At 39.7% G+C, this 24,250-nt stretch overlaps 1 protein-coding gene and 1 pseudogene across 1 annotated transcript; both read left to right on the top strand.

Annotated features, from left to right (window-relative positions):
• LOC131226988 (CBL-interacting serine/threonine-protein kinase 23-like) overlaps nucleotides 1-23,372 on the top strand; it is a 28,197-nt pseudogene extending 4,825 nt beyond the window's left edge.
• Nucleotides 12,816-14,413, top strand: LOC131227270 (uncharacterized). Its single transcript, XM_058223040.1, has 2 exons — nucleotides 12,816-13,940; nucleotides 14,225-14,413. Exons 1-2 carry the CDS (start codon nucleotides 13,451-13,453, stop codon nucleotides 14,260-14,262), a joined length of 528 nt encoding a protein of 175 aa, XP_058079023.1. The 5' UTR covers nucleotides 12,816-13,450; the 3' UTR covers nucleotides 14,263-14,413.
• Nucleotides 23,373-24,250: the final 878 nt, after the last annotated feature.

Genomic DNA, 24,250 nt, shown 5'->3' on the forward strand with positions numbered 1-24,250 from the left:
ACATCTTATCTAACCCATCATGTACTTTAGTATATACATGACTGAGAAGGCCAATATCTCATATCGAGAGACTCAGGCGAGTGCTTCCAGCTGCTCTAGCTATCTCAAATGTTCATTTTAATTGAACTATTGGCACGGGCTCACATATAAGCCCCATCACTAATATATGCATATATAATAAGTAATAGAGAAATGCTTGAATTCCATCACTGCACTAAAATTTCTAGTGCTCCTAGTTGCATTTGGACAGTTGGATTGTCCGATACATTGATTTGGACTATTCATTTGGTCCATTGTGCATCTCATGGACAACCATGCAAGCAGCACAGTAGACTGAAAAATATTAGCCATTTTTTTTTTTTTAATGATGTCGGGGTGTCCCCGCCCCATCCTGAGGTGAGACTATTCCCTACGGAAGCATGCAATCGTCCGCAAACCACATGTATTGGGTAATCCCGAGGACGCGAATTGAACTTGCTATTTTGATGGGACTGTCCATCTAACTGATGCACCTAGGAGCACTATAACTTATATTTTGCTCTGAGAGCACTAGAGCATCTCTCTAAGCTTACATATATGTATTATATATATACACATATGTATGTGTGTAGATAGATAGATAGATAGCTGGGCATGGGCCGGGCCAGAGGTGGCCCAAGCTCACTCAAAATTGTTTGGGCTTTATATCTACGCCCAAGCCTTTCCCAAGGGCCTCAAAGGCATTCCCAAACCTGGCCAAAATACCTGCCCAACCTAAAAGCCCATGGGCCGGCCTGTCCCATTGACAACCCTATTAATGGGGCCCCAAACCCCATTCCAATTAAAGTGGATTGGATGCTTCAGGTATCCATGGACCTGGGTACCCATTGACAGCTAGAGGCATTGATGGATTGGTGTCAACATGATTAAAAGAGGGAGACAAAGCAAACTTAGAAAGCCTCAGAAAATGATTTGTTGTTCATTGTGAACAGGGAACTTCCCTAGTTAGAACTTGATTTGTAGATGCAGGACGCGTGGTTCGTTTATCCAAGCCATTCATCTAACAGCCTCATTATGGATGGAAGATTCCCCCAAAATGTCCCAAATTTGGAAGATCCTAGTCATTGAGTCTCTCCTCCATTGAGAGTGGTTTGTTTGTGCATTTCATTTTAACCATGTATTGCATGTCAACAACGGGAAGGTTATTGACCAATTGAGAATATAATGTGGGAATGGGCCATCCATGATGGGGGGCTGTCAGATCAATGGTTTGGATAGACCTCCATGGGGCCCACATCTACAAACCAAGCTCCGAATAACAAGTTCCCCATTCGGAACAAATAGGGAAGTCTGTCTTTAGTTCATAATAACATAATATACAGAATTTATATGGCCAATAAAAATATAAGTTAAATGTTGTGCTCCACTTCTGTTGCTTCCAGCTGCATTTGGACGCAAGGGCAGTCTATATTTGTTGATCTGGACTGTTCACTCGATCTTAACTGTTGAATGTTGGTGCTCTCTTATACAATCATGATCTATTTTCCAAATAGTGGATGGAATGGTTAGGCTTGTTTGATTCTTTGATTAAGAATCATGGGCAATCCAAGGTGGGCCTATTGAATGGAAGGTCCATATTGATGAATAGACCAATTTTGTTGAATGTGGACTGTCTGTTTTGTATTGCATTGATTGGAAGGTTACAATCCTCACTTGGTTTGATTTTCCCATGGTGGATGATGGGGAGAGGGTTGGACCGAGTGGATGGTCTAGAACCATGATATGGACTGCCCATTTTTTCCCAAATGCAGTCAGGCGTACTGGAAGCTGTAGTTCTCTGACTCCACTCGACCACTTGGTACCATATAATATGCTTACACATGAGACCATGTATCTACATATGTATAGATGTTATACACATTTACACTTTTTGTATATGTATATTTATATCCATGCATGTAATCCTTTTACTTTTTTGAGTATTAATAGTTAGCCAGATTTTTTATAAGTCGTCCACCTTTCTTATAACCAATACTTTATGATTCTTCACTTTCCAGATATACAGGGCAGACTTCACATGTCCTGATTGGGTTTTATCGGCTGCTTGCAGATTGATAATAAAGATACTAGAGCCAAATCCAAAAAAGTATGTTTTGTTTCCTTCTCTTCTTTTCCTTTGTTTCTTTGATCTCTGGTGCAATATTGACTCTATACAACTGAGAACATTGCCATACCCACAAGCACCAATACTTGTGGCCTCCAGGCACATGTGGAACACACTCTAGTTGTTCATCAGGTGGTCCTCACATTGTAGATGACTCCTGGTTGGTCAACTCATCAGGTGGGCCACACATGTATAGAAATGATGGACAGTTAACAAATTGTCAATGGTTGACGTTTGATGTATATGTGTGGTATGGGTGGTAATAAGACCAGTCTATTTTTATTTTTTTTGAGCCAGGTCATCTATGTAGTGGGGCCCACCTGATTCATGGATTGTATGTTCCAATAGTGCAAGTGGGGTTGAGTCAAACTTCTTAACTAATCTCGGTTTCTTTGTTTGAGTTTGATGCTGACAATCAATTTTTATATTTGTGGAGAGAAACACCATACCCCATATTATGGAGAGCCCATGGTTCAAGAAAGGCTATAAGCCTGCTAAATTCAAAGAGCTGAAGAATGTCGATTCGAGCGATATTGATTTACTATTTAGCTCTTCAAATGTGAGTATATACTTGTGTTCTTCAATTAAATCCAGTGGGGACCTATATGAATTTGAAGACCATATATCCTCAATCCAAGGATATGCATTATGAGTGTGGGTCCACACCCTGGACATGCGGGGCTCTTAGGTGAGTCATATTTGAAATGGTGGGCTCCACCTAGGACTGACCTTCCTAAAAAATTTCTTTTATCAGACAATTCTATCCCTTCACTTGGTCCCATACAAACGAGCAACTAATGAGAGAGTGTACTGTCCAGTGTCAACATTCAACTGAGGAAAGGCCAAAGATTGTCTAGCTAGGATCTTCACATCTGGAGAAGTTTGGGGCACAGTCCATCCTCTGTGGAGTCCATCAGCAGTGTCACAATTATCGCTGAGATTTTGAAAATCTTGAGACAAACTCCTGAAAAATACACCAAATAATATTATCGTGAGATTTTCAAAATGTCGGAATATTTTAAAATATGGCATTTTTATTGCGAAATCATCACGGTTTCAACTCATAAATGGTAAATCTGTAAACAATTCATTAGATAATTACATACACATAGTAATCTGAAATAAATATGTATATTTTTTTTTATTTTTGGCGATATTTTCCTAATGATGTCCTGAGGATAGCCTGAAAATATCCCGAGAAATAACCACGCAAAGAAATTGCATAGAACGAGGTTTTTCACTATGCCCATCAAATCAATGGTCTGGATCTTTGAACCATGTACCTCACTTGCATGAACTGAAAATCTGGGGGTACTATGCATATTCATGGGTTGGGGATCATATAATTCCTTAGGACTGATGGGGTCGATTCCCATTCTTTGGTCAGGATTGCACAATATCAGACCGAAAGGAAGAAAGGGATGGTAGGCCGTCTTTTTTGAATGCATTCTATATCATTTCACTATCTGAAGGGTTGAATCTTTCTGGACTCTTTGAAAAAGAACAGGTGCAACTCTCTCTCTCTCTCTCTCTCTCTCTCTCTCTCTCTCTCAATTTATAATTTACTAGTATATTATGTGAATGCTGAGCTAGATGTTATTAGGAAAATGCATGTGTATCCCGCATAGTTACCGATAGGCGTCACTTTCTTTGACATGGGGGAAACAACTTAATGTGCATCAAATCCACCCTGTTCATTAGGTGAATCACCCCCTGTTTATCCTTGATCCCCAAAATCAGGTTGATTCAACACTTAGGTGGGCAACCTCAAAATTATAACTAAAAACCTCTAAATTCATGTGGCATGACCCACATGAGTTTTGGAATACTGTGATTCTTTGTAATTCTTTCATCCCAATGAGCCACATTGTTCACACCCCAAGTATAGGGTTGTGATGTAGTAATAATCTCGGTAAGACCGAAGTCAAATCCACAGGGACTGAACCTTGTACGTAATCTGAAAGTAACTTGAACTAGAACTAGGCAAAGATATAATCTAAATCAGGTGGATATGAAAGAATAATGGTGAATGATTAAACTAAAACTATAAAATTCAAAGGTAGGAAACTAGGGTGCCAAGGATCCACTTGTAGAAATCGGGGAGATCTATGCTTGATATAACCTTAAAAATCAAATCTGAACTTCCTTTGATCTAGTTTTCAAGAAATGAGTGGTATGAGGATTAGGATTGATTCCATCACAAAACCATGCCTATGAGACAAAGCAAACAACATAATTTAATCAATTTACGAAGAATCTGAAAGAGTTATGAATGTTAGGAAGGATTCCATTATCCAACCATGCCCAGGAGACGATGGTGAACAACAAGGCTCCCAAGTTCACAATCCCTGTAATGAAAAGAACATACTCAAAGCTATCGCAGATCAATTGTAATTTAAGTCACAACAAACCATTAAAACTATGAATATTCCTTAAAATCAAAACATAATCAAAGTCAGTTCAACATAACATGAATCAAAAGCATAGAGAGTATCCCATCATGCTACAAGCTTCACATCTTAGTCCTAGCTAAGAGGTTTAGCCATTTGTAGACATGATGGACTAAAATCTCTTGAAAGCATAAAAGGAAAAGGAAGAAAAAAAACTAGAAGAAAGAGGGAGAAAAACTCCTTAGCCGGCTAGCTCTCTCTCTCTCTCTCTCTCTCTCTCTCTCTCTCTCTCTCTCTCTCCGCATCTTGCTCACGTCCTTGGCCTCCACGGCTGCCCGAGGTCCCCTTTTCTCTCTCTCCCTTCTCTCTTTTATAAGCCCTAGAAGTCGGTCGTGTGGATTGAGTCGGTGGTGAAAGCGTGCGTAGCAGCAGCAGAAAACACGAGATGAGTTGCATTTGACGTGGATTTTCGAGACAGGGATCATCTAATCCACTCATTTTGACACCATAGGAAGATTTGTGATCCCCTTCTCAAGACTTTTGACGGTCTGGATCACTCAACCGACCACGGACAGTGGTCCACAATCGCCCGGAATTTCCGAATTTCCCAGACGCAGGGCCTGCGAACGGACCTACGATGTGATGATCGGTGGGCCCCTGGTCAGCTCTAGAAGAGAAATCCACTCCGTTCATTAGACTCCCCTCGAAAAACCAGTCGGGAAGGGATTGTTTTGGATAGGTTTTGGTGCTGCCCACAGAATCTTTGTTGCTGCCGTCCATCATGCTTTTGAACGGCTGGAAACCCATCCTTGTTATTTCTTGGAATTCTGTCACCTAGGCCTTGGTAAGAGGGCCTGTGGGATTCCAATGGACGGTTCGGATCGGACCGTCGAATCATGATGATGGCCCACAAGAGCCGTTCGCAGCTTCCGCTTCCTCCCGCAGGTGGGATTTCAAATTTTTGAAAAGAAGAAGTCGGTCAGCGCTCTGTTGACCGACTTCTTTGGCTCGGTGCACAACGGGTGCATGTGTGTTGTGCATACGCACTCACATAGAGTGGGTCCTACCTTGATGTTTTGATACATCTGCTCCGTTCATCCATCCTTCCATCCAATTTAAGAGGTTGAGCCCAAGTTTGAAGCATATCCAGAGATCAGGTGGGCCCTAGATTGATGATTTATGGGCTGATTTGTTCGTTGGGCCATTTTCACAAAGATCCAAGGGCTGAATTTCGACGTGTACAGTTAATTTAGGGTCCTCAGGCCAGATATAAAGTTTCGAGCCAAATGGATGGTGGGAACCCTGTGATCTTGCATTCAAGACGTCTTTTAGGCCTCTTTTTTTTTTTCAATCACTTGATTTTCTCGGATCTTTGGCGTGTAAATTCTTCGATCTCGGTCCTCTAAGCTCCGTCCCTTGCCTTGGTGATTTTAGAGCGTTAAATTCATGCTTTTAACATCATTTTTCAGTCCAAGTTCTTAAATTCACCTTGCAACATAAACACGATTAAAATAGAGCGTTAAACAGTATCATGTTCATAAAATCAGGTATTAACTAGGGTCTAATATGCAATATTTAACCCTCAACACAATCCCCAACCAGCATTTTGCTAGTCCCGAGCAAAGTATGCGAAAAAACAAGTTGAGAACCATAGGATAATTTCTATAAACTCGAGTGATTTTTAAAAGACAATCTAGGTAATAGAATTCCAAGATACATCAATGTTGGGCATTTCCTTCGCCTAAACTCAAGCACACAGTTAACTTCATAGTTGAGTTCAAAGTATTAATCCATCAATTAGAACAATTCTAAACATTGAGTTCCATGGGTGCAGAGTGTAACCTTGACTTATCACAATTAAGGCTCAATTTTTTATTTTCATGATAACATTGATAATCACAAGAGCATTCAGGATAACCATAACCTAAACCAAAACTTGCCTTACAGTTCAACTTTTCATTCTTTCAGCTTTTGATTTTTCCATCGATGGCTTTCACGATATGTCAATCTCTTTAAAGATCTTTAATAGGTAGCCCTTTTCGACGACAACTGTTTTTTTGCTGGGTATTCTCTCTCTCTCTCTCTCTCTCTCTCTCTCTTTCATTTCTTTTTATTGAACATGATGGACAAATTCTCCAGGTCAATTCCTTCCATGCTTAATAATTACCAAGTTAACAATTCAATATCAAATTAAAACCTTAATGTGTAAGCGAGATGTGACATGTGAAATCATAACTTAATCAATGTTTAAAACTTCGAATCATACATTACTAATTTGAACTTATCTGTGAAATCTACCAAGTAATTGAATCCAAGAGTCATAATTCACCAACATTACGTATCTTATAATTCTAAATCAAAGATAGCCGTAAAAATCAATTTCCAGAAAAAATTTTAAAAATTTTCACAATTTTTGCTCAAGACTGAGAAAACACTGATTAGGTTGCCTAATCCACACCCCCCAACTTAAAATCTACATTATCCTCAATGTGAAAGATATAAGCATGCCATGCACATGAGGCAACGAAATTGAAGGAGAAGTGATGGAATGATATTACCTGATGAAGGAGTTAAGAGGCTTTTTCCAAAGAGATTTCAGCGTGACGGTAGTTCGGCACAAGACTCCATTCAACAAAAGCAAATTATCCTAAAACAACGGGCAAGTAAACTATCATAACGGCATAAAGCCGACTATCCTAGAACGACATCAAGCAAACTATCTTAGTCCTATGAAAGTAGGGGAAAAACTACTCAGTCATGTCGTAAGGTTCCTCTTCCGGCCAATATCTTGATAAATTTCTCAATAGGTTTTTCTATAAGATCATTCAAAAGCCCTTTTGGCAATAGGCTTGGATGCCCTAGTGCATGAATTTTCAGAGAAATTTATATACCTCAACATAAGGTTTCCTTTTAATCTTCTGAGGTGTCCAAAGTATATATGATTCACTTGTGACAGAAAAAGTTTCAGAGTTAGTACCCCATGTTGAATCAGAAACTACACATGGATGAAATTCAGAAAAATTCTCAGAAAGTAATGTAGTCTCGACACATTCCGAAGTTTCAAACTCTGGCTGAATTTCCAGCTCCTCCTCTAATAGTCGACATTCAACATGTGGGGAAGGAGGGGCTTCAGAATAAGGGTTTTCTCGGTCCGTGACAACTCCCGAGGTATTGCCTTGCGAGGTATCCACTTTTTCTTTTATCATAGGTTCGTTTGAATCTGTAAAATATGTCAAGCAATCATTCAAAGACTTGGGAAATTCAGCTAAGAGTGACTCATTGTCCACATTGAAGTGTGTGATGATTTGCCCAAGGATTCCATCATCTTTGGAAGTGAATGGAGGCATGCTCTCTTGCTCTTACCCTGCACAAACAAGTTGAGGATTAATAAGCGACGCATTGATGTGAACACACTCTGTTCATTGAAGCTATTCAGTATAGGCATTGAATCGTTAAAAGTGTATAACTCAGATGATGGCCTCAACTGGGTGGTTTCAACTTCCAGAGTCATATCAAGCGGCTCATCCATCTCCTAAATCATATCATCATTCAATTCAAAGGAGTGGTCTAAACATGCACCACAAAGGTTGGAAGGTTTAGGTGAAAGTGGTTCGTCCCCCACATTTAAATTGGCCATGTCAGGTAGGTGGAGTAGATCCCTATGGTCAACAACTTCCTGAACCTCTTGATCATTGATATGAGCCAAACTTGAGATTGAATCCCAATACGCACCATCTTCCAATTTAATGCAGAACACACTTGGAATGGGATCGCCTTTCTCACATTCTGTTCTTAGATTGGGTTGAGGTTCGAATAAACTTACCTCTTCCCCATTATTAAAATTAGGTGTGTCATGTGAGTGAAGTGTGTCAATATCATTATATTTGAAAACCAACAATGTCTCTTGATTATTCCTTTGGACCGTCATTGAGATCGACTCATCGTGAAATTGAACCGTATGCTCATTAGTACAATTCAACTCTTCATTCAAAATTCCAGAGTTCGCCAAAAGCGAGTTAAGATCACTTTCCTCGCATTGTATTTCTAGGTTGAGTTGTGGCTGGGACGAATTAGCTTCCATTATCTCATCATAAGTAGGGAATCCAAAGGAGTAATCAACAAAATCAATTGGTGTTTCATCTCTCTAATGTGTCGAGTTGACATCACTTTTCTTGCACTGTATTTGTAATTTGGGTTGCGGTTGGGATGAATTAGTCTCCATTAGCCTATCGAGTCGTGATTCAAGTATTTCTAATAATTCCTCGTGTCAGTAACATAGTCGGTGTAAATTTGAGGTGATTCCTCTTGGATCGTTTCTGGCGGATATTCAAAAGTGGCTGATCTAAGAGGGTTTTTACCATGATGTTTTACTAACTCAACTTCGAAATATTTTTGTTTCCACTGATTATAATTGTACGGGTCATAGGTCGGGAGTTGATACGCATCATCATTCCAATAATCATGTACTGTTTTCTTAACTCATGGAATGCAATTACTTTCCTGCAGATAATCACCGAAGGACTTCTTAATCGGTGGAGCATCATATTTCAATTGGTTGAAGAAATTTTCAGAAAATATTTGAAGCATAGGCTATTTCCCATCATAATCATCATACATCAAAAAACTTTTCCAAGATTTCTTAGCTATCTCAGCATACACACGTTCCAACTCTTGCATGGTGAAACCCTAACTCTAAATCTAATCCTAAGAATAAAAGAAAAATCTTACAGCAATAAGAGATCTAAAAATAGAAAGAGATAAAATTAGAAAGAAGTTACCAGATTGGAAGTTCCTATGTTAAAATCCTACAAAAGAAAACAAAACAAGTTAGTTTCTAAAAATAAAAATTCTAAAATTAAAAATTAAAAAGATGGTTCAGTTTCTAAAATTAGAAAAAGTTTCTAAAAAGGGAAATAACTAACCTAGTTTCTAAAAATTAATCAGAAAAGTTCTAACCTAGAATTAGAAAGTTAGTTTCTAAAAATAAAAGAAGTCTATAATATAAAACAAATTAAGAAAATTTCTAAAAATATAACACAAATCCTAATCTAGAAATAGAAAGGAAGAAAAATCAGGAAGAGATTACCAAATCAGAAAGCCTATATCAGGGTCCTACAAAACAGGAAAGTTAGGTTAGTTTCTAAAAATCAAACAGAAAACCTATTCCTAAAAATAAACCCTGATCTTAACCTAATTCTAAAACCAGTTAATTTCAAAAAATGTAACCGTTAATCCCCGGCAACGGCGCCAAAAACTTATTCACACCCCAAGTATAGGGTTGTGATGTAGTAATAATCTCGGTAAGACCGAGGTCGAATCCACAGGGACTGAACCTTGTACGTAATCTGAAAATAACTTGAACTAGAACTAGGCAAAGACCTAATCTAAATTAAGTGGATATGGAAGAATAATGGTGAATGATTAAACTAAAACTATAAAATTCAAAGGTGGGAAACTAGGGTGCCAAGGATCCACTTGTAGAAATCAGGGAGATCTATGCTTGATATAACCTTAAAAATCAAATCTGAACTTCCTTTGATCTAGTTTTCAAGAGACGAGAGGTATGAGGATTAGAATTGATTCAATCACAAAACCATGCCCATGAGACAAAGCAAACAACAAAATTTAACCAATCCACGAACAATTTGAAATAGTTATGAACGTTAGGAAGGGTTCCATCATCCAACCATGCCAGGAGACGATGGTGAACAACAGGGCTCCCAAGTTCACAATCCCTGTAATATTATGAAAAGAACATACTCAAAGCTATTGCAGATCTATTGTAATTTAAGTCACAACAAACCATTAAAAACTATGAATATTCCTTAAAATCAAACCATAATCAAAGTCAGTTCAACATAACATGAATCAAAAGCATAGAGAGTATCCCATCACGCTACAAGCTTCACCTCTTAGCCCTAGCTAAGAGGTTTAGCCATTCGTAGACATGATGGACTAAAATCTCTTAAAAGCATAAAAGGAAAAGGAAGAAAAAAAACTAGAAGAAAGAAGGAGAAAAACTCCCTAGCCGGCTAGCTCTCTCTCTCTCTCTCTCTCTCTCTCTCTCTCTCTCTCTCTCTCTCCACGTCTTACTCACGTCCTTGGCCTCCACGGCTGCCCGAGGTCCCCTTTTTTCTCTCTCCCTTCTCTCTTTTATAAGCCCTGGAAGTCGGTTGTGTGGATTGAGTCGGTGGTGAAAGCGCGCGCAGCAGCAGCAGAAAAAGCGAGATGAGTTGTGTTTGACGTGGATTTTCGGGACAGGGATCATCTAATCCACTCATTCTAATACCATAGGAAGATGTGTGATCCCCTTCTCGAGACTTTGGACGGTCTGGATCACTCAACCGACCACGGATAATGGCTCACAATCACCCCAAATTTTCGGATTTCTCGGACGCAGGACCTGCGAACGGACCTACGCTGTGATGATCGGTGGGCCCCTGATCAGCTCTGGAAGAGAAATCCACTCCGTTCCTTGGACTCCCCTAGAAAAACTAGTCAGGAAGGGACTGTTTTGGATAGGTTTTGGTGTGGCCTATAGAATCTTTCTTGCTGCCGTCCATCCTGCTTTTGAACGACTAGAAACCCATCCTCGCTGTTTCTTGAATTCTGTCACCTAGGCCTTGGTAAGAGGGCCTGTGGGATTCCAATGGACGGTCTAGATCGGACCGTCGAATCATGATGATGGCCCACAAGAGCCGTCCGCAGCTTTTGCTTCCTCCCGCAGGCAGGATTACAAATTTTTGAAAAGAAGTTGGTCAGCACTTTGTTGACCAACTTCTTTGGCTCGGTGCACAACAGGTGCACGTGTGTTGTGCACACGCACTCACATAGAGTGGGTCCCACCTTGATGTTTTGATACATCTGCTCCGTTCATCCATCCTTCCATCCAATTTAAGAGGTTGAGCCCAAGTTTGAAGCATATCCAGAGATCAGGTGGGCCCCAGATTGATGATTTTTGGGCTGATCTGTCCGTTGGGCCATTTCCGCAAAGATCCAAGGGCTGAATTTCGACATGTATGGTTAATTTAGGGTCCTCAGGCCAGATATAAAGTTTCAAGCCAAACGGATGGTGGGAACCCTGTGATCTTGCATTCAGGATGTCTTTAAGGCCTCTTTTTCTTCAATCACTTAATTTTCTCGAATCTTTGGCGTGTAAATTCTTCGATCTCGATCCTCTAAGCTCCATCCCTTGCCTTGGTAATTTTAGCGTCTTAAATCCATGCTTTTAGCACCCTTTTTTAGTCCAAAGCTCTTAAATTCACCTTGCAACACAAACACGATTAAAATAGAGCGTTAAACAGTATCATGTTTGTAAAATCAGGTATTAACTGGGGTCTAATATACAATATTTGACCCTCAACACACATCAAATGAATGAATTGGATGACGCATACACACCATAGTGTGCCCTACAAATAACTAATGGTGATTGTCCCATCCCAACTTTTTCCTAGGGTGTGTCCTACTTGAGTTCCGGATGGTCATGATTTTTGGGTTACTGTTTACTCTTGATCTTTTTATTTATTTATTTTTTTTCCTACTTTTGTTATTGTAATGCCCAAAGTAGAAACAAAAAGGTGTTTGTATCAAACAAGATGGGTGTAAATAGTGGCTTCCTAGTATTATTATTTTTTGAAAATTTATATTCCTTTTCTCTTCCTATTTTTGGATTGTTTGTAATAGTTAGAGAGTGCTTGTTAAATGTTTTAACACATACTTTGGATCTTCCAACAGTGAAAAGGTGAAAATGATTTTGCATTCAGTTAACTATCATAAAATGTGGGCAGTGAGATGCGCAAAATGCTCCAAGCCACAAAGATGACAAAAAATGAGAATGTGATGATAATGGGCTGTACCTCTTGTACTTGCATTCTCATTCAGAATGGATGCATGGGCCCATCTGCTTGGATTTCCGGAATGTTCAAAACAGCACCATAGTTTTTGTGTTGCCTGTAAATTATATTGTATATTCTATTTTGTCAAAGGAAATATCAATCTACACAGCAGATTTACAGCTTTACAGATTTACAGATTTACAGCTTTACAGATTTACAGATTTACAGCTTTGCAGATTTACAGCTAATATCTACAGCTTTGACTGATATGACAGTTATACAGATTTATTCCTTTCTTAATTAGGATATATTAGCTGTACAGTATATTTAGATAGATGTATATATGGTAGGGGCTGAAGATCAGCTTGTATTTCTTCCCTAAATAGCTTGTAATCTATTGTATTTCTTCCCTAAATAGCTTGTAATCTACCTATATAATGGGCAATTGTCAATGAAGAAAGGCAGACTTTTTCAAAAGGACTCTAAACTGTCATGGTATCAGAGATATAGCTCTAAATTTCCATTTGTCTCGTGCTCTCAAGTTTCTTAGTCTCGGTTATTCTTGTTCTAGTTCTGTTGACCTCATGTCTTCCGATAAGTCTGATGTTTCTTTGATTCGTTTCAATGGCAAGAACTACTCTGCTTGGGCGTTTCATTTCAGGATTTTCGTCAAAGGTAAGGAGCTGTGGGGACATGTTGATGGCAGTAACCTAGCTCCTGACAAAGACAAAGACAAAGACCGACACGCCAAGTGGGAAGTCAAGGACGCACAAGTTATGGCATGGATTTTGGGATCCGTTGAACCCAACATCATCTTGAACCTTCGATCTTCTCAGACTGCAGCTCAGATGTGGACATACCTGAAGAAGGTCTACAGTCAACAAAACACTGCTCGTCGTTTCCAGCTTGAACATGAATTGGCCACTCTCTAACAGGATAGTCTTTCTATCTCTGATTTTTACTCTAGATTCACTAATCTTTGGGCTGAATACACTGATATAGTTTATGCTGACTTACCATCCGAAGGTTTTAGTTCTGTTCAGTCTGTCCATGAAACTACTCAGAGGGATCAATTTCTAATGAAACTAAGGTCTGAATTTGAAGGCACCAGATCCAATCTTATGAACCGAGAATCTGTCCCCTCCTTGGATACATGCCTAAATGATCTTCTTCGCGAGGAACAGCGCCTTCTCACTCAAACCACCATGGAACAACGACGATCTACATCTGTTCCTGTAGCCTATGCAGCACAAGGCAGGCCACGAAGCAGGGATATGAGCACTGTTCAGTGCTTCTGTTGCAAGGGATTTGGTCATTATGCTGCAAACTGTTCCCGAAAATTCTGCAACTATTGCAAAAAGGATGGCCATATCATCAAGGAATGCCCAACTCGACCCCCTAAGAAATCGGAGACAGCATATACTGTCTCAGTTGGCTCTTCTAGTGCGGGTAGTTTGGTGAATACAACACAAAGTGCTCCTGCTCCTGCTCCCGTTTCAGTCCAACCCGTGACCCCTGACATGATTCAACAAATGATCATTTCTGCATTTTCAGCTTTAGGACTCTCAGGTAAACCCTTCACTACATCATCTCCTTGGTACTTTGATTCCGGGGCTTCCCATCATATGACAAACAATGCTGCTTCTCTTACCAATGTAAACAAATATTTTGGAAATCTCAAAATTCATACTGCTGATGGCAATCATTTACCTATCACGGCCACTGGTGATGTTTCCTCCTCTCTCACTGATGTCTTCGTATCTCTCGATCTTACCACCAATCTTGTGTCTGTCGGTCAGTTAGTTGATAATGATTGTAAAGTAGAGTTTTCTAAATCTGGTTGTGTTGTGCAGGATCAACAGTCAGGGCGGATGATCGCGAGGGGGCCTAAAGTGGGACGTCTTTTTCCTCTTCAATTTCCTTTGTCTTCTTTTTCTTTGCCTTTTGTCGCTTGTAATTCTGCTCATGTTGATTACCGAGCGTGGCATAAACGTCTCGGACATCCAAACTCTAATGTACTTCATGCTTTATTGAAATCTGGTTTTCTTAGGAATAATGAAACACCATCTCTTAGTGTTGTTCAGTTTGATTGCAATTCTTGCAGACTTGGCAAAAGTAAAACTCTACCCTTTCCTTTTCACACACCGCATGTTGTCAAACCTTTCGATCTGATACATAGTGATGTGTGGGGTATGGCACCAATCACTTCGCATGCTAATTACAAATACTTTGTCACTTTTATTAACGACTATAGTCGTTTCACATGGATTTATTTCCTTCATTCCAAAGACGAAGTATTTTCTGTTTTTAAGATTTTTCATGCATTTATTCAGACACAATTTTCGGCCCATGTCAAAATCCTTCGTTCTGACAATGGGGGTGAGTATATGTCTCATTTGTTTCAGGACTTCCTACAGAATCATGGCATCATCTCTCAACGGTCTTGCCCTTCGACACCTCAACAAAATGGAGTGGCTGAAAGGAAGAACCGTCACCTTCTTGATGTGGTTCGCACTCTTCTGTTAGAATCTTCCACGCCCTCTCGATTTTGGTGTGAAGCTCTTTCCACTGCTGTCCATCTCATTAACAGATTGCCTTCTCCCACATTGAACCATGACTCACCTTTCACCAGGTTATTTGGTCACCCTCCAACTTATTCTAACCTTCGTACCTTTGGTTGTGTCTGTTATGTTCATCTTCCTGCACATGAACGCACAAAACTTACGGCTCAGTCAATTAAATGTGCTTTTCTAGGATATTCAGTACAGCAGAAAGGTTTTCTTTGCTATGATCCAAATCTGTGTCGCATTCGAGTTTCTAGAAATGTGATTTTTTTCGAAAATCAATATTTCTTTTCTACCCATCAGGATTATGTTTCTCCTTCATTTTCTGTTTTGCCTATGTTTCCTAACTCTCTTGCAGATCCAGTCCCTTCTAAACCTCTCCTAGTGTATCGACGACGCTCCATCGCCACTTCCCACCAACCTTCAGCACCTCCTAAGCCCCCTCAAGCTTCTTCCCCGACTGCTGCTCCTGTTTCAGCACCTGCACCTCCCTCTCTCCGACTCAGTACTCGGGTTCGTAGACCCCCAGATAGGTTTGGTTTCTCTTCTCCTTCATCCTTCACAGCCACTTTGTCGTCTATTTCTCTTCCTTCATCTTATAAACAGGCAATGGAGCATGAGTGTTGGCGAAAAGCAATTGAAACCGAACTTCTCGCACTTGAAGAAAACCAAACATGGGATGTTGTTCCATGTCCCTCCTCCGTGAAACCCCTTGGCAGTAAGTTCGTGTTTTCTATCAAGCTTAATTCCGATGGGTCCATAGATCGTTACAAAGCTCGGTTAGTGGCACTTGGCAACAAACAAGAATATGGTCTCGACTATGATGAGACCTTTGCACCGGTCGCCAAAATGACCACTGTCCGAACTATACTCGCTCTTGCTGCATCCCAATCCTGGCCCTTACATCAAATGGATGTTAAGAACGCATTTCTCCACGGTGATCTCAAGGAAGACGTTTACTTGAAACTTCCCTCTGGTATGCCCACTTCCTCACCTACTGATGTTTGCAAACTGAAACATTCTTTGTATGGCTTGAAGCAGGCACCAAGAGTATGGTTTGAGAAGTTTCGATCCACTTTGCTTAGTTTTTCTTTCACTCAAAGTCAGTATGACTCCTCTCTTTTTCTACAAAGGACATCCACAGGTATCGTCGTCCTCCTTGTTTATGTGGACGATATCGTCATCACTGGCTCTGACTTGGAGGCAATCTCTGCGGTTCAGACTTTGTTGAATTTTACATTTCACATGAAAGATCTTGGCCAGCTCACCTATTTCTTGGGTTTAGAGGTGCATCATCAGCCGCATGGTCTCCTCTTGCATCAGCACAAGTATAGTCAAGATCTAGTTCAGCTAGCCAGTCTCACCAACGCTACTTCGGTTGACACTCCCATGGAACTTAATGTGAAATATCGACGTGATGAAGGAGAGCTTCTTGAGGATCCTACTACCTATCGGAAGTTGGTTGGTAGTCTTATCTATCTAACCATTACCCGACCAGACATCTCTTATGCTGTTCATACCGTCAGCAAATTCATGCAAGCACCGAGGCATCTCCATCTATCTGCAGTCCGCCGCATAATTCGCTACATTCTTGGGACACCTACTCGTGGCTTATTCTTCCCTTCCGGTTCTTCACTTCAGCTACAAGCCTATAGTGACGCTGACTGGGCTGGCTGCCCAGACACCAGGAAATCTACTACCGGCTGGTGTATGTTTCTTGGTGATGCCCTTGTCTCTTGGAAATGCAAGAAGCAGGACCACGTCTCCAAATCATCTACTGAGGCCGAGTACCGAGCCATGTCTGCAGCATGCTCCGAGATCATTTGGCTGCGTGGTCTCCTCACAGAGCTCAGTTTCATTCCCGTACATCCTACTCCACTCCATGCTGACAACACTAGTGCCATCCAAATTGCCGCAAACCCAGTCTATCACGAACGCACCAAGCACATCGAGGTTGACTGTCACTCAATCAGGGAAGCCTATGATCATCAAGTCATCACTCTTCCACATATCTCCACAACTTTGCAGATCGCCGATATCTTCACAAAATCCATGCCACGTCAGCGCCATCATTTTCTCGTTAGCAAATTGATGCTTGTCGATTTACCAGCATCAATTTGAGGGGGGATGTCAAAGGAAATATCAATCTACACAGCAGATTTACAGCTTTACAGATTTACAGATTTACAGCTTTACAGATTTACAGATTTACAGCTTTGCAGATTTACAGATTTACAGCAGATTTACAGCTAATATCTACAGCAGATTTACAGCTAATGGCAGATTTACAGCTAATATCTACAGCTTTGACTGATATGACAGTTATACAGATTTATTCCTTTCTTAATTAGGATATATTAGCTGTACAGTATATTTAGATAGATGTATATATGGTAGGGGCTGAAGATCAGCTTGTATTTCTTCCCTAAATAGCTTGTAATCTATTGTATTTCTTCCCTAAATAGCTGGTAATCTACCTATATAATGGGCAATTGTCAATGAAGAAAGGCAGACTTTTTCAAAAGGACTCGAAACTGTCATATTTTTCACGAGAATCCAAGGGCATATAACTGAGTGTGGCAGACTCGCTTGATCCCCGTCATTTATTGGGTGGGCCACACCTGTGTGTGTTGGCTGTTGATCAATCTTTTTCAACCATTCATTTGTCCATGTGCGCTTTAGTCATTTTGATGATCAAACTCTATAGATTTTTGGGCTGTGATGCATGCATGGCTTGCTTTATTGAGGAATGCGCAGGATCTCATGCAGCTGTGCCACTTAAGTAGGCTTCCATTTGCATGAGTAAAGCCTTAATGGGCTCATTTTGCATAGTATATTTCGCCTATTTTAATATGCCTTTGCTGCTTTGTCTTAGGGTGTAAGACGATAGATGAGGTTCACTTTGAGATGTTCAGCATCTGAAATCATGGCGAAGATGGAAGAAAGTGCGAAGCCACTAGGTTTTAGTATCAAGAGGTGTGATTACAAGGTTGACATTTTTATTTATTAGCTTATGATAAATTAATTGCGGGACATACATGGGTTTGAGCCCCTAGCTCAATGGTAGACAGGGCGTGTTTCAATGTTGTGGTCTTGGGTTCGAGCCCAGATTACCTGTCTAAAAAGAAAAGGAAAAAAAAAAAGCGAGCACCTCCATTGTCATCAGGTGGACTAGACATGCAGGGCAAATAGGGCCAAGTGGTCAAATTTTTAACTGTTGATGTATTATTTTGCATGTGGCCTGGTTGATGATGGGACGACCTAACTTTTGGCCACAACATAAGTCAAGGACGATTTAAAGGACTACCCATACCATGTAGCCCAATTACCAATCTACCTTGGAACACCAAGTCCAAGTTGCTTAGAGAAAGGCTAAGATGGTGATGCATTGGAAACACATAGGGTCCGTTTGGGTAATCCTGTGTATGGTAGTCCCATGCCCTCCACATCAGATTCGCCACATTAAAATGATGCTTTCCTTCGCATCATTGCAATTAGCGTGTTTCAGTTTTTTTTTTTTTTTCCCTCAAACTTGGGCAATCTCACTTATGAGGAGGAAATTGCGACTTTATGGCAACAAATCTGAGATTGAGGTGTGGGGCTTAGAAAAATCAGGATTATGCTTAATCTCAATTTTGTAGGATCCCCTATCCAAATGGACCCTTAGTGTTGGAAAGAGAATTTTTACTGTTTGCTGTGTCAATGCTCTGGAAAATATGATGCATATTGAATGTTGTATACTTATTTGTGTTATGCTTGATGAGGTGAAGATGAGGCAAGAAGGACGTGACTTGGGTCGGAAAGGACATCTCACTATCTCTACAGAGGTGGGTGGATGATCTTTATTTATTTGAGGAAAACTACTGAAGCCTCTCTAGGAAGAAATGTTTTCAAACCTACTTGAGATTCAAGAGTTAATAGAAATGCCCCTAAATTGACAAATAAATAAATAAAAATAAAAAAATAAATCTTTTGAGGCGTCCTTAGGAATATGCATAGAGGTACTATAATATGCCTGGGTAGAAAGGTTGTACAATGCTCTTCAGGTTTTTTCATTCTGTACAAGTGCGGCCAATGGTTCGGTGATCCAAATTGTTGATATGATGGGCTTCGCCATGAGTGGCCTATGCACCAAAATTCCCTCAGCTGCGAAGATCCGACCGGTAGATTATTTGGCCTTCTTTTGGTTAAATGGATACCATTGTTGTATTTTTTCGAGGTTGGGATTCTCCCAATGTGGGAGGTCTTTAGCGCATGGGCCATCTGCAGTGGGGCCCATAATATCAGGTGTTTAGATCCTCAACATGGGCCCCACTTGTGCAAACTGAAAAACCAAAAGTGCCAGAGCATTGCATTTGATGATCTTTCATTAGATCTCTACAGTGGGAATAATGTATATTTCTTAATTTTAGCTGTTTCATTTTGATGTAATTTTTTGTTATTTAAGCAGTATCTGGAACTTTTCCTACCCAAGACTTGAAAGAAATTGCATTGTATTATGAGAAAAGCTTTGATACTCTGGTGAGTGTGATGGATGATACACAGGCACATGTTAATTACTTAGAAATTGCATGTGGCGTACAAGTAATTCAAGGCCAAATTACGTGTCCCAGATTAGATGTATCATGAACCAACAATTAAGTATATTTGATTATGTGGCTATCAGATTGGTGGACATTTAGTGGATAGTTAAAATGAAAAATATCCAAAGGTCCTATTTCTACTAACAACCGTTTATGAATCAAGGTTAGAATTGTTCAACCAAAATGATTTCAGACAGTTTCTTAGAAGCAGTGGGTTCCATAATTTAGTCAGTTTAATTGAGTTAATGTATGCCACATGTAAAATTTCTGAGTGCCTGCATGTCAAGCATCATCCTATGCCACTGCTTCAAATAACTTCCCCTGTATTATATAGTCCCAAATCTATCTTCTACAGTGGTATGCTAATTGCAAACCGTAGTACACATGAGAGTTCCTGTGGGGATGTGGTCACATGTACAAGACCCATGTTTGCCTGGCCGGCTACACAATTGATGGTTCATGGCCAAAAAAAAAGAAGAAAAAGAGCCCAGGTAGACCCCCTATTTGATGAACCACTGTGTAATTGAGAACTTGTTCGGATTGAGTGGTTTAAAACATCGAGCTGTCCTCTTTTCGGGCCATGCATATGGTGGGCCCTCCCAGATGCGTGGTGCAAATCATTTATGTGTCTGCCATGCACTTCTGAGGAACTCTTGTACAACTACTGTGTGCAATTTCAAAAAAGTCATACATACAGCTTCCTGTCAAACTGTTTTTGTGACTGGTTTATAGAGCGGTTTTCAAAGTTTCCATACTACAGAACAAAAACCGTTCTCATTTTAATTATGTTTTGTAATGCTTGGGTCACTTTATTCAACTTCTGAAATTTAGGGTGTTCTGAAAAATTTACACAAACTAGGGTTGCACATAGGGGTGCAACTCGGGCAGGTTGGGTCAGGTTTGAGGGTTCACCCGAGCTTGACCGGCCACAAGAAGACCGAACCTGCGACTGGTTTGGACTTGAATTCCAATCCAAGGGGCCCAGTCCAAACCCAACCTGAATTTCTTTGTACTTGACCCGCAACCCGACCTAACTGGACCCTATTTACTCAACATGATTTCAAATCAGGACACCTGCCCCCCCCCCCTCACTTCTTTGCTGATATCTCTTTGTTTGATACTTGATGAAAATCTGTGTAGGTTTTTGAAGTCTCGCCTTTGTTATCTGTGGTCGAAATGAAGAAAGCAGGAGGTGACACACTTGAGTTTGATAGGGTATTGCTCATTTGCTCATTTTCTTGCTTGGGGGGCCATCGATAGTGGGGCCAGTAGTATCAACTATTCTGGTCAATGAAGGCAACCACCCTTACAAACTGAGAAGGCAAATGGTATTTTACAACCTTCTGGCACAAGCATTTTAGATATACGAGTACTAGCTCACCAAATATGCCAACATGGGATGTGCATGCAAGATCCGGGTTGCTCATCAGGTGGGCCCCACCATTTGTGTTGTGGTCGAAAAGTCTGGTTGGTCTTGCTTATAAGTGGGACCCATACGCATATTGAAATATGGGCTGTTGTGCAATTTTGTTCAACTGTTTTTTTTTTTTTTTTTTCCATACATGTTTGTCCCACCTGATGGACAGCTTGGTTCTTGCATGCATGTCACGTTGGTGCCTCTCTCTCTCTCTCTCTCTCGAGGGTACTCCTGCAAGCAGCCATTATATTTCTCTTCCTAATTTGATTTTTTCTGGGGCATTCCATTCACTCAAGGATAATAATAATAATCATTATTATTATTTTCTGTTTTTGCCCCATAAAATCTCAAGTATTGCAGGGAAAACTTTGGAATTTACCAAATTCACAACATTTGGTGAGAATCATCTGGTACCACATGGTTTAGGAAATTAGATGGTCCTTCTGTTATTAACCAGAATTTTCATTGTCAATGGGCAATTTGGCTTTTGTTTTTGTTTTTGTTTTTGTTGTTGTTGTTTTTTTTTTTTTTTTTGTTTTTGTTTTTTTGTTTTTTTGTTTTTTTTTTTTTTAGTTTTTTAAAAATTATATTGGTTAATTGTCTCAGACTAAGGGCCTGTTTGGATGCACCCTGCAAAAGGTTTTGAGTCCTAAATGCTGTTTTGGTCCAAACGTCAATTGATCTTGTGCATTTGGATGCACTCTACAAACCTCCATCTTATCTCTTGCTCGATAAAATAGGTGCTAAAATGCTGACTTGACCAAAAACAATCTGATTCATTTTGCTGAGTTGACCACAAAAGCAGGCTTGAAACCTCCTTTCTCAGAAACCCCAGAAGTTAATTGAAATTGGCCCCAAAATTGGGAGGATTCTGCAATCTACTGTGGTAATGCATTGGAAAATTCATTTTCCCATTCTAGAACTCATTGAGTCAACTTGAAACTCGGTCGCTCCTATAACCTCTCGCACATGAACTGACTAACCTAACAATCAAACTGACCGATGGTTTTTATATTTTTTAATATATTTTCCTATTGGAACATGCAGTTCTATGAGAATTATTCAGCTGCCTTGAAAGATGTAGTTTGGACCGCAGATGCACATGCTTTTAATTAAACAAATCGATGACTAGCAGCTGAAGGTACTTCGTAATTATTTTTTTCTTTTAATTTTTATTCTATTATCAGTTACATGGTGGCCACCATAGAACTTGAATTTTGCATTTCTATTTAATCTCTGGAAATTCAAGATGGCTTCTGTAATTCCATATCGTTATGGGTAGTGATGAAAGATAAATTAAAAAAGAGATCATGACCAGTAGCTATTTTATTTTTAACTGTCTACTTGATATCCATAAATGAATGGTTAAAACTGCTCGACCAATTTTAGTTCAAAAGATGTTCTATCCCTAGTGGTGCCCCATAGTTTAGATGGAATAGATAAGACCATGAGTGCAACGCATCAAAAGGATTGGAATCATCTACATCAACTGTTTTATACAACACATGATACACCCAAGCTTTTTGGGCCAACCATGTTGTATATTTGAAATCCACTCCGTTCACTAGTTGTGCTCCTCGATTGTAGACCATGCACCGGAAAACCGTACATATCAATAACTTTGGTGGGCCATATTATAGGGAACAATGGGGATGGGACCCAACCATAGGCCTTGGAAGGGGCCATCATGGTGTGTATCTTTCACCAAAATTGTTCACCAGGTATGGATCAGCCTGGTCTAAAACTTAGGCAGGCCATGATGTGTGAACTTTGAGTTTTATGTGCAATTATGCATTGTTCCTGATTGACAGAGTGGATTTGACATATACAATAGTTGTATCTACTTCCTAATAGGCCTTTTGACAATATGCGTTTCATTTGTATTGGGTGTTTTGGACTGGACTTGCATGTGTGGGGCATATGGACCAAACTCGTTTTTGTGTCAGGCATTTGATCGGATTTGTTATTGCGTCGGGTGTTTGAATCAGACATTATTGTGCCGGGCATTTTGATAGCATTTTGATTGGACAGGTTGAAGCATTTAGTGCCATTGGAAGAGCAAAAGTTGAACTCTTAGCCATCAGGAGTGTATCTACTGGAAGAGCAATGGGTGAAATCCCAATCACCAGAAGTGCAACTAGATCTTTTGTTAGTCATTGAAGTGGCAATGGTTCATATCATAGAAGCATTGTTTGAGATGTCCCCTATATTATCGAAATATCCTTGAGATTATTTGTATATCTGGCTTGGCAATACAGATAACATTAGTAGTATCAGAAATTCCATGTATCAATGATGTATCACTAAGTATCGCCAATGTATCGTTAATATATTTAACTATGTAAATTCCGGGTGTCGCTTGTATTGCTAGTGTATCAACAATATTTTGATGATATTGCTAATGTATTGATATCGCTAAAAATCTGTTTATTGAAAATGTTTTTTTTTTATGGGCGCATGGTTTTATGCAACGTTCGTAGAGGATATGATTGATAATATCACGATGTTATCATTATCACAACATGAGTGATATCGAGACCACAATTTTTCGTTTCCTTTCCAATTGTCGACAATTTCTCGGCAAAATATAACGTGTTTTCGATATTTTGAATTATCAATGGATGTGTGGATGGAAGGTTGGATGGTTGGATGGATTTCTTATAATAACACATGCTTTTAGGGTTCCATTGAATGGAAAATTATTATGTATACATTCATTTCACAACTTTTTTATTCATAAATATGCAAATATGTGTATTTTAGCTTCTCTTGAAGTTTTGCTGAAAAATTCCACAACTTTCTCCATGTTTTCCCAATGCTTTCCTGCATTTTTTGGTTATTGGTGATATTATCAGTGACATCGATATTGTGCATACATCCGGCCATCGAAACTTGTAGTGATACCAATACTTCGAACATTGCGCAGAAGTCAGCGGAAGTGTCTACTTGCCTCACACTACTTTGTCTTTTTATTGCCTCATGCTCACCTCATGTCGTCATTGAATTTGTCTTTTGCCTTTTGAATCAATGGTTATCATACCTTTCAAACTCAAATTACTTAAAGAGCACATTGAATTTCAAGGAGGATGTTAGAGTAGATTAGGGTAATCTTCCTAGATTAGGGTATTTCTATATTTGTTAAGATGTGAATCTACTAGCATCTCTCAAGATCTCCCATCTCTTCTATATATTGATGTTATTCTCATAGAAATAAACAAGTTGTACTTTCCATAATGTAGTCTCTTGTGGGAGATCTTGAGAGATGCTAGTAGATTCACATCTTAACAAATATAGGAATACCATAATCTAGGAAGA

The sequence above is a fragment of the Magnolia sinica genome, chromosome 15, assembly GCF_029962835.1.
Source record: "Magnolia sinica isolate HGM2019 chromosome 15, MsV1, whole genome shotgun sequence".
Classification (NCBI taxonomy): domain Eukaryota; kingdom Viridiplantae; phylum Streptophyta; class Magnoliopsida; order Magnoliales; family Magnoliaceae; genus Magnolia; species Magnolia sinica.